At 35.9% G+C, this 10,545-nt stretch overlaps 1 protein-coding gene across 1 annotated transcript; it reads right to left on the reverse strand.

Annotated features, from left to right (window-relative positions):
- Positions 1–323: 323 nt before the first annotated feature.
- On the reverse strand, positions 324–7,825 carry LOC121951846 (homeodomain-interacting protein kinase 3-like). Its single transcript, XM_088085499.1, has 10 exons — positions 7,625–7,825; positions 6,860–7,057; positions 6,016–6,203; positions 5,779–5,902; positions 4,321–4,428; positions 3,746–3,823; positions 3,472–3,632; positions 2,644–2,772; positions 1,657–1,763; positions 324–1,565 (listed from the first exon to the last, which is right to left on the reverse strand). Exons 1-10 carry the CDS (start codon positions 7,823–7,825, stop codon positions 1,426–1,428), a joined length of 1,434 nt encoding a protein of 477 aa, XP_087941625.1. The 3' UTR covers positions 324–1,425.
- Positions 7,826–10,545: the final 2,720 nt, after the last annotated feature.

Below are 10,545 nucleotides of genomic sequence, written 5' to 3' on the forward strand. Positions count from 1 at the left end.
CCTGTTTCGTTCCGTCAACATTACGTCAGAAAAATCGACTTAATTTGATTATCATTACTTACTTTATTTTAAATGTTTGGGGGTGGGGGGTTACCCTCTTTCTCTTATTATTATTACTGTATAATGTAGCTGGCATCTAAGAATTTAATCCCCCATTACATATATATATATATATATATATATATATATATATATATATATATATATATATATATATATATATATATATATATATATATATATATATATATACACTTATTTTCATTCATTCATTTCATTTTGGTCACAAATACAGGTTTTTCCAAGAGAATGAGAAAGAGAGGTGTGCCATATCAAGGTACTGGTTAAACAACATCATTACAACCCATACCCATATATCCAGGTGTGCCTTGAGATGAACAAAACACTCAAAAATTATCAGATTATCAGCTTGATCACAAAACAAAACGCCACAGATGTCACAAGTTTTGAGGGAGTGTGCCATTGGCATGCTGACTGCAGGTGTCCACCAGAGCTGCTGTCCATGAACTAAATGTTCATTTCACTACCATAAGACATCTCTGAAGTCGTTACCATTAATTTAGCAGTACATAGATAGATATAGATAGAGAATGATTTAATATATATATATTTAAATTGTATTTAATGCATATAACTGTACTCAAATCAGCATTAGGCTATGTGTTTTCAAACTGATCATGATTTAAGTATAGGCCTATATGTCTGTTTTACTGCTGTCCCCCCCCCATATTAGTAATGTTGACAAACATTTAACGGTGTAGAGATTAACCCCTGACGAAATTGGCATGCAGTATGGTATTGTAGCCTATGTGATAACATGTTGATGTTTTAAAACAACAATTTTATCTCCATTACAAAGAGTCCTAGCACCAAAGCACAGGTATACAAAAAACATATTAGTGTCATGACACAGATATTTATCTGTTATTTTTAACTGTTTATTGACTAATTAATTGTTGTGATTAGATTTTTCTTTTTTTTTAATTTAGTCCAACTTGTTATGATAAGTCAGAAGTGCCAAATTGTATCGAATGGGATCAGATTCGGTGTCAATTTAGAGTCTCCAATCAACCTGCATGTTTTTTTGGCCTGTGGGAGGAAACCGGAGCACCCGGAGAAAACCCACGCTAACACGGGGAGAGCATGCAAACTCCACACAGAGAGGTAAAGAAGGCAGGAGCTCTCTGTGAGGCCGCAGTGCTAACCACTGAGCCACCGTGCCGCCCTCAACAACTGTGAAGGTTTTTACAGCACAAGACATGTTGGCTAACATTGATTTCCCACACGCGTCTCCATGGAGAGCATGTGATAACATACTTGGTGATATCACATACATACTCCTCACATTTCCTATGTGAAATCCATCAAGCGAGGTGTTGCGCTGTAAAACCTTCATAGCGTCATTTATTTCTCCGTATTGTTGACCCTGATGCAGCTGAAGAATGTCCTCCTGGTCCACACTAAGAAGAGCCTGAAGCAATTCCTCTTTCGCTTCCTCTGATTCTTCCTCTGATTCTTCCTCTGATTCTTCGGCGCTATGTCATCTAAAAATCAAAAGGACATTAAATACCTTAGATGTCCTCGGTAGAATCAACTACAATGTCGGGTGCAAAAGTGCAGATTAGCATTTCCTACCAAGTGTGGTGGGTGTGAGTTGCTGTCCCAAATTGCACTCCTCGGGTACATGGGGAGGGGGTTCCACTGGTCTTTTTTTCGAGAGCTTCTCCAGGCAATCTGGTGGGCTAAACACACATAGACACACACTGTTAATATATTATTCTCTAATCTGCTCTAATGATGACCCATTAAGTGATACCAAGCCATTTTCGAATTCATTCATTCATTTTCCATAACCGCTTATCCTCGCAAGGGTTGCAGGGGGGCTGGAGCCAATCCCAGCTGTCACCGGGCCGAAGGCGGGTAGGGCCGACACATATAGACAGATAACCTTTCACGCACACAGTCACACCTAAGGGCAATTTAGAGTCACCAATCAACCTGAGCTGCATGTCTTTGGACTGTGGAAGGAAGCCGGAGACCCCGGAGAGAACCCACGCAGACATGGGGAGAACATGCAAACTGGCCCCCCGGCCATTTTCTAATTCACAATAAAAATAAAGTGATTAACTCCTGGAATTGTTTTTGTACTTTAAGTATGCTTAAGGTGCCTGAGTGCACAAAACAGCATCAAAAAAGAGCTTGTCCTAAAGTCCTGGAAATGAATGAGTAATGTCCTAAAATGTTGATGTGTCCTAAAATCCTAGATATGTGCTAAAATTTTGACATGTCCTAAAAGCTTCAAAATAATAATAATAATAATAATAAAATCCTAGAAAGCTCTTAAACTTAGAGAAATGTCCCAAATCAAAAAATGTTCTAAAATCCTAGAAATGTCCTCAAATCAGAGAAATGTCCTAAATCCTAGAAATGTCCTAAAATCTTAGAAATGTCCTAACATCATAAAATCCTAGAAACATGTATGAGGCTGCTGCAACTGGCCCCTGGCCTCCTGTCATTTTGCAACAGTGGCCCCCCAAGCAAAGCAAGCTGAGTATCCCCAGCCTGATTTTTCCATCCTCTCCTATATCTGATGACGGACATGTCCAGAGTAAATCATCTTACCAAGATTCACTCTGCCTGCGGTCCTCATGCCCTTGTGAGCAGCACTCAGCTGGTGCAGGCCACACCAGGATAACGCCGGGAGATGATGTTGCTGAAGAGGATCCCTGAAATCCACTGGTGACACTTGAGCTGTGGAAATAAGGCATATGCTGTAAACAGTTGACTAGGAAATCAGTGTATAAATTTCATTAAGGATTATTATTAGTTTATTAAGCTCCAGTGATGAAGTTGTCCAGTGATGGGCATGTCCTTTTTTATTATCAACTGGAGACCTGTGCAGTTATTCAAAGACACAATAAAAATATTAGTTATAACATCATTGATACAACATATATCATTGTTTCGCTTTATCATTTATTCCATTGCGTTTACTCAGATTCCAGGAGTCAGAAACTGAAGATGCAACTCAGCATTTCAGACTGGTCAAAATTCTAATGTAATCATTTCAGATCATAGCAACTGTAACTAGCAGCAAGTCTGCAAAACAGTGTCAAAAGACTTTCAGATTTTTTTCTTTTACCCTTCCAAAATCACAATCACACAATGAAATCACACAAAATTAAAGTGTAGAGTAATGTTAGCAGCTGTCTGTGTATGTGTGTGTGTGTGTGTGTGTGTGTGCGTGAGTATGCTACAAACAAATTATACTTCAGCTACTGTAGATAGTGAGCTTAAGGTATGGTAACCGTACTGGCTTATGTTAAAACAGATAAAGACTGCTGAACCCATTCTTTAAAATTTTGCTTTTGTGTTTTGAAAAGGCAAAAAATACATAAATAAATACTTGTTAAAAAATACAACATAATTAAATTGCAATTGCAGACTTACTTTGAGTTTTGCTGAAAGGTGCCTCTTGTGATAAATGGATGAGCAAGTACTTCAGTTGGGGTAATCCTCTCACCGGGGTCCAAACAAAGCATTGCCTCAAGCAGGTCAATGCACTCCACCCTTTCATCCACCTCCACCACATGCAGGTTCTCCAGGGGCAACTAATGTAGAAAACAAACAGCAAATCCAACAGCGGTAAAGCAAAATTTCTGATTCATGAATAAAGAACTGATTTATCTTCAGCAGCTACAGAGCAAGCTATGCAAACACCTACCTTCTGCAAATCATCCAGGTTGCGGAATATGATGGGCTTGTATTTGCAGGGAGGACTTGGCCAGTACTCCTCAGGTGTCTAAATGAAGAAAGAAGGTTCATATAATCTTAACCTCACTGTAAAAAAAAAAAAAAAAATGTTATTTTTCCAAAGAAAAAATTGGCTGCTGTGGTTGCCAGAATAATTGAAAGTTCAGCTTTTAAGGAATATTTAAATGTCACACTCAGATGTTTTAAAATCGGTTGTAAAATCCATATGTAGGCTACATGTTTATCTGTAAAGCATGTATTTGTAAAATAGAATACGCTTTCTTTCTGGAAAAACAAAACCACAGTAAACTGTAAATTCTACAAAGAACTATCATTATTTTGATATATTCTTACTTTAAAATTAACAGTTTTGTTTGGTTAAGTGCTTTACAAAATATTACTGTAAATTGAACACTGTTTCATAGTTTTTTTATTTACAGTTTTATAATGCCATGATTTTACAGCACTTCGCTGTTAATTTTACAAACATTTTTTACAATGCATGCAGAGAAGAGAATATTGTGAGTGAGAACGCTTTTTTCATACCTTAAGTCTCCAGTGACCATGTTCTTTCACAAAGTATTTATGAGAATCCCTCCCAACGTTTAAAAGATGATCTGGAGGTACACCTCGGTATCTCACAATGTTTCGCATCTGGAGACAAAATACCACATCATATCAAGATATACAGCTGTATCACTTTTTTGGTCATGAAGCTGTCCCATAGTAATGTTTATAAAACTCTGTATGTTGCATAGCATCTTTAAAAGTACCAATTACATTACATCTGCCAGAAGTGCTGCTAAGGACAGCAAGCCAAATGCTGCTTCATACAGTTTTATCTAAAAGTTTATGATTGGATAGATCTTATGTTCCAACTTATGAGGTGAAGAACTGTTTTCTGGGAAGTGGATCAATTTCACTGTGTATTAAAGGTCCCCTGTGAAGCCTCAGATAGGTACCAACCATCACTATTTTTTTGTTACCAACTGAAATGTGTCCATATCACCTATTTGGAACACTGTCAAACACTAAAGACTGATATTAAAGGTCTGGTGAGATTCATAGTTTAACCCTTTGAAACCTGGTTTGGCATCTGTGTTCTTGTGCTGTGCTCAGGCACCTTCAAATGTATTTAAACTTTTGAAACTGATTGGTTTGAAAACACAGGAGGAAACATGAAATCAGTAACTTGGCATGAAATGTAATTTACACTGAAAAAAAAAAATTAGTAGAAGGTGACAAAGAAATGACCTGAAAATTTCCTTAAAAAGAGAAGGAAAAATCTATGGAAAATCATCATATAAATAGAGAAAAATATCAAGTAATCTATAATTATATGTATTTAAAATTAGCCTACAGAAAAGTATCTATATTTTTATTATAATCACTTTTACTTATATTATTTTATTTTATTTTTACTTAACTTTTTTTTCAAAGTTCAGATAATTTTCTTATAAGTTATGACTTTATAATTATTTTCTCAATAATTTTTGGGTCATTTGCTTTTTTCCTTCTTTCCATGTTTTTGAAAGAAATAAAGCCAAATTGCTCAGGTTTCAGAGAGTTAAAAACATAGATTAAAATCAGAAAAAGTGGGAAAAGTTTGTTTTCAACTAGGGTATTGCAAATATCATCTTGATACCAAATCTGAGGTGGTTTAATTGCACTAGCAATAAAGACTTGTTGTTTAGGATTCAGTGGATTTTAGTGGTGAAGTTTCAGAACTGAAACCTTCTCATGTGCCAAGTGAGAACGAGAACTACAGTGGCAGGATTCTACGTTTAAAAAAAAGATATCAGCTTTTAAAAGTTTTCTGAGGATGTAAGCGTATTTAACATGTTTGTTGGGCCTCAGCATATTTTGATGAAAACCACAGAATGAAAAAAAACTGTATTTGACTCCACAGGGTACTTTTAAAGATGTGATAAGTGAAGAGCACACAGATGCAGTATCACTAGATCTTTGAGGAAGAAAGATAAAAGGAAGCATTCAGTGACTTACTACATCATATTCAGTCTTTCCTTGGAAGAGCGGGGCACCAAGCAGCATGACTGACATCACAACTCCTACAGACCACATGTCTATGGCCTCTGAAAATGGAAGTCCCAAAAATATTTCTGGAGCCCTGAATATGAAACAAATACAGACACAGAGTTAGGAACAATGTCATTGTTGAGCAGATGGAAGACATCTCCTACAAACTTGTAGGATCAGGAGTCACGACTCTGTGTAGCATACCTAAAATGTTTCGTCTGTTGAGATTTGCCCACTCTGTGCCTCAGTAAAGTGGTTGGAAAAGCCAGCCCAAAATCAATGAGCTTCACCCTGAGAGGATGCGTCTGTGGATCCACCAGCATGATGTTATCTAACTTAATATCGGTGTGAATCACGCCTGTGGTCTTCAGAGCATTTAATGCTGTGGCCATCTGCAAGTACAAATATCAGATATGGGAGTCAGAGAATGGAGTGAGACTAGGCGGATTTCCATTAGAGATTTGCACAACACGTAAGATATATTTTCTAACTTTCGATGCAACACAACTGCGAGATGACTGTGTTTCCATTGAGTGATAGTATGCAACTTTCCTCTCACGATAACATTTCATGAAGCATGGCGATGGATGTCCAAGACATTGGCAGGTTTAATTCTATTGCAGCCAATCTGTAAGGCCAATAATATCGGCATAATTTTCTTGTCTCGTATAAGGGTTAGGTTTTTTCTCTTCCTCCGTTCACACACACTGAGAAATGTTTTTGTAGAATGTCATGTGACTCTGTTTTTTTTCTTCTTCTCTGGGTTTAATGGTATTACCACCCCTGGAGTTACACATCATATGAGCTATAAAAGAAAAAAACGTGTTTCCATTACACTTTTGCGAAATAGGGCCTTTTTGAATCGCCTGAAATACCACCTCATGTAAGTGTCAAATCTTTTTTGCAACAGGAGTTTTCTTTTCGAAATTGACATTTTTCCATTCGGCGAATTTTGTATTTGCAATTTTAATTTGTGCAATTTGAGGGTTGATGGAAACCTGCCGACTGAGAGCTTTTTGTGTTGTTCCTGATGCTTCTGTATTCATACCTGTTGGACTATACTCCTAATGTCACATATATCCAGAGGGATATAGTTCCTCTGGTCAACAATATAGTCCAGTAGAGTCACATCCAGCATCTCGAAGGCTAGCGCATCTCTGCCGTCCCTCAGTGTAATCAAGTCCATGAACTTGACGATGTTGTACTCATGCAGGTCATTCCACTTCAAGATGTTCAGTATCCTTAACTGGAGAGACGCTTAGTTCAATCAATCAAACTTTATTTGTATAGCAAAAAACTCCACAATCCAAGCTCAAGGTTAGAAAATGTGTCAAAAAAAGATGGAGTAAAAAAACAGGTATGGACAAAATGAGGAAACGCAATCTTAAATTCCTAAAGAGGAAACACTGGAGGTAAGGTTAAAATGTTATAAAATAAAATGTTATAAAATAAAATAAAATACAATAACTCATTAAAAATATACTTTAATAAGATTATAAAAAACTCACAGATAAAACTGTAACATATGATAAAATTATTTAATAAAACACTAAAAGATAAATCACTACAATATGATAAAATTAGACAGTAACATGTCAAACAATAATTAAGAAAACTGAAATGAAATAAGATAATATATAAATCAATAAAACAGATTTAAGAGGATAAAAGAGAAATCAGTTAAAAACCAGACTATAAAGGTAAGTCTTGTTGTTGACATACAGGTGAAGTATTGACGAGCATTAAAGCCAAGGAAAACATTTTTGATATTTAGATGAAGGCAAAGTAAATGCTAATGAATTATTGGACCTACTTCCGTGTGGATGCTGCAGCCCTCTTCAGGGATCTTCACAGCAACAATCTCGTTGGTGTCCTTTTTCAAGCATTTGACCACCTGTCCAAAGCCTCCATGTCCCAGATCTGTCAGTGGTTTATAACTGCTGGGGAGCAGGTCGGAAGCCCAGTGTCTACTGGTGTGGCATGCACTAAAAGATTGACCAGCACAATGTTCCATTGTGAACTAGTTATCTTAAAGAGACAGAGAAAAACAGGTCATTATCTCACGATCAACAGCTTTGCTAAGTTTCATTTAAGTTTAACATTACATACATATGTGGACATGGACAGAGCCTTTTGTCTGTTCTCTGTGGTAATCGTCCAGATTTAGGTATGTTTTACGAAAGCTTACGGACATGAACAAAACAGAGCAGTACTACAAGAGATCATGGGGACAGTGTTGCATATTACAAGCAAGACACGATCATAGGACACAAAGTCAACACACTGGAAAAGGAAACAGTTTGTTTTAACCCCTTGAAACCGGGGCAAATAGGCTTGATTTTGTTGGGAACAGAGGAAGCAGGCAATGGGCAATTAATGCAAAAAAGGGACCAAGTCCTCTAGTTTTGCTATTTTTTTGCTAGTTTTGCTCATTTGATACAATTTTCAATACTAAGGGGGAAAATTTACATGGAGGCCATACTTTTTTTTTATCAAAAGATCAAGGCTATGACATAACAATGATGACTTTTCTTCCATTTCTTGTTAGTATCATAGAGCTGCAAAAGCTGTAGAAAGTATTAACAATAAGAGAGAATGAGAAAGAACAGTTGGTACCAGTGTATTGACACTGTGGTTAATGAGTCATTAAATTTTCACAATAGATATGAATTAATAATTTTATATTTTTAGTACACTAATCTGGTTTTCTTGTAGATTCTGCAAAGCGCAATCACAGCTGGCCACCAACATTTGATGGTGATATTCGGTTGAATTACTGTTCAGGACAACGTTTATTGTCAGTGTCAATTTGACAGAATATACTGGTGATTAATATTTCCAGTTTTTAGTTTTGGTGTTAAGTACCCATAATCCAAGATTTTCCAAACATCTCATGCCAACACGATCTTGACAGAATAATAACATTTAATCATTTAGTACTTACCTGTATTGCAGAAGATTTGTTGAATCAGCTGAGTTTTTCAAGTTGGTGCAAATTCTTGCTATCGTCATGAAGCCGGGTTCTAGAATTGTTTTAATTTGATGCTTTGCATTGCATTAAACATGGCTCCAAATATGGTAATGAGGTACTTTAAACCAAAACAACTCAAATCATATGGAAAAAGTCTTATTATCTTACACAATATACTCAAACACATTTTTTTTCATCGAAACAAGTCTCTGTTTAGAATTGAAACAAATCATTTCTGCTTTGTCTCAGAGTTTGCAGAATGTTCTCAAACTGTGAGCATTAAATGCATCAACAAGAGGTCAGATATCTGACAAAGAGGCAAACAAAACATTTCTATGGATCTATCAAACTGATAAGAATAATAAATTCACAATTGTAATATTTTTTTAACAACAGAAATACTTTTATTTTGCCCCAAGTTTTGGGCATTCGATATTTTCTAGAGATATTTTTCTACATAAAAAACATACTATCAATAAGACCTTTAAATTGTTGCATTCACATTAGATGTAACTGCAAGTGAGACACAGTGATGGAGGCATAAAACACATACCCAAATTTTAAAAGTCCTTCTGTAAAAACCTATGACTCTAATATGTCAATGAACCTGACGTCATCCAATATTCTGATTTTTGTTCTATAAATGTATGCAAGTCAGTGTATGAAAAATTGCATCATTGGCATACTTAAATATAAAATTTCAGAAAACTTGTGATAGAAAAATAAATCTTAATGTAAGTAATCAAATGTCATAGTTTAACAGTTGTGTTTATATGTTAAAATGTTACCCTATTCACTTGGAGTGTCTCTCCTTAAGCCATTGAAACCTGAGCAAATTGATTTGATAGCTTTCAAAAACATGAGGAAAAGGTAATGAGCAACTTAATAAGTGGCCCAAAAATTAGCTTGAAAGTAGAAAAAAATATGCTAGAAACTTCCCAAAAATAAGCAAAAAAAAAGGAAAATGAATAAAAAAACAATGACATAATAATACAAAAGAAAGAAAGAAGAAAGAAAAATTACTGAAAAAGTGATTAAATGTTTAAATGTCTATATATATATATGTGTGTGTGTGTATATATATACTTCTGTTGGTCATGTTCTCATGTTTTTGTTTTTTTTAAAGAAATCAAACCAACTAAACAATGCTGATACAGGTTTCAAAGGGTTAAAAGAAATCATTTATGTGTTACACAAAGGCAATTTGCTCCAGAAAAGGTCTTTTGACTCAGACGCGTAGTTTAGACAGCACCATTTGTTGGCTGGTTGCTCTCAGTGTTTATCCTGCTTTAATCAGTCAGACAAAAAATATTTTCATACCATTATAGTCACACCCTGACACTGCCACGCTGTTCTTACTGATCACACACACTGAGGCGTCAAATGACAAATACACCCATTTGTTTGAAGGCCTATTCACACGGGACTCATAGTATTAAGTATTAAATGCCTTTTTGATTAGAGTTATTAGATTATTATTATTAGAGTGGAAGTGGCCGAGTGGTGTTGGGATGGGGAGTTTGACCAGTTTCAGGGAGTTTGTTGAAAAACTGACAATCCCCTAAAAAAAACGTGTCCTATACCATTTCAGTTTTATAGAAATCAATAGACTCAAATATATGTCCCAAACACTGATCATATTTGTTTGTGTGGCCTCAGGATAACCGAGTTCAACATCATTTCTGGAGAGATATTTTAGAGAATAGATCCCAGAAACAACTGGTCCACTTAGTGCCGGACCTTTTCTCCCAAGACAACAGAGA

Source organism: Plectropomus leopardus, chromosome 12 (genome assembly GCF_026936395.1).
Source record: "Plectropomus leopardus strain MGB_pleo_1.0 chromosome 12, ASM2693639v1, whole genome shotgun sequence".
Lineage (NCBI taxonomy): Eukaryota > Metazoa > Chordata > Actinopteri > Perciformes > Serranidae > Plectropomus > Plectropomus leopardus.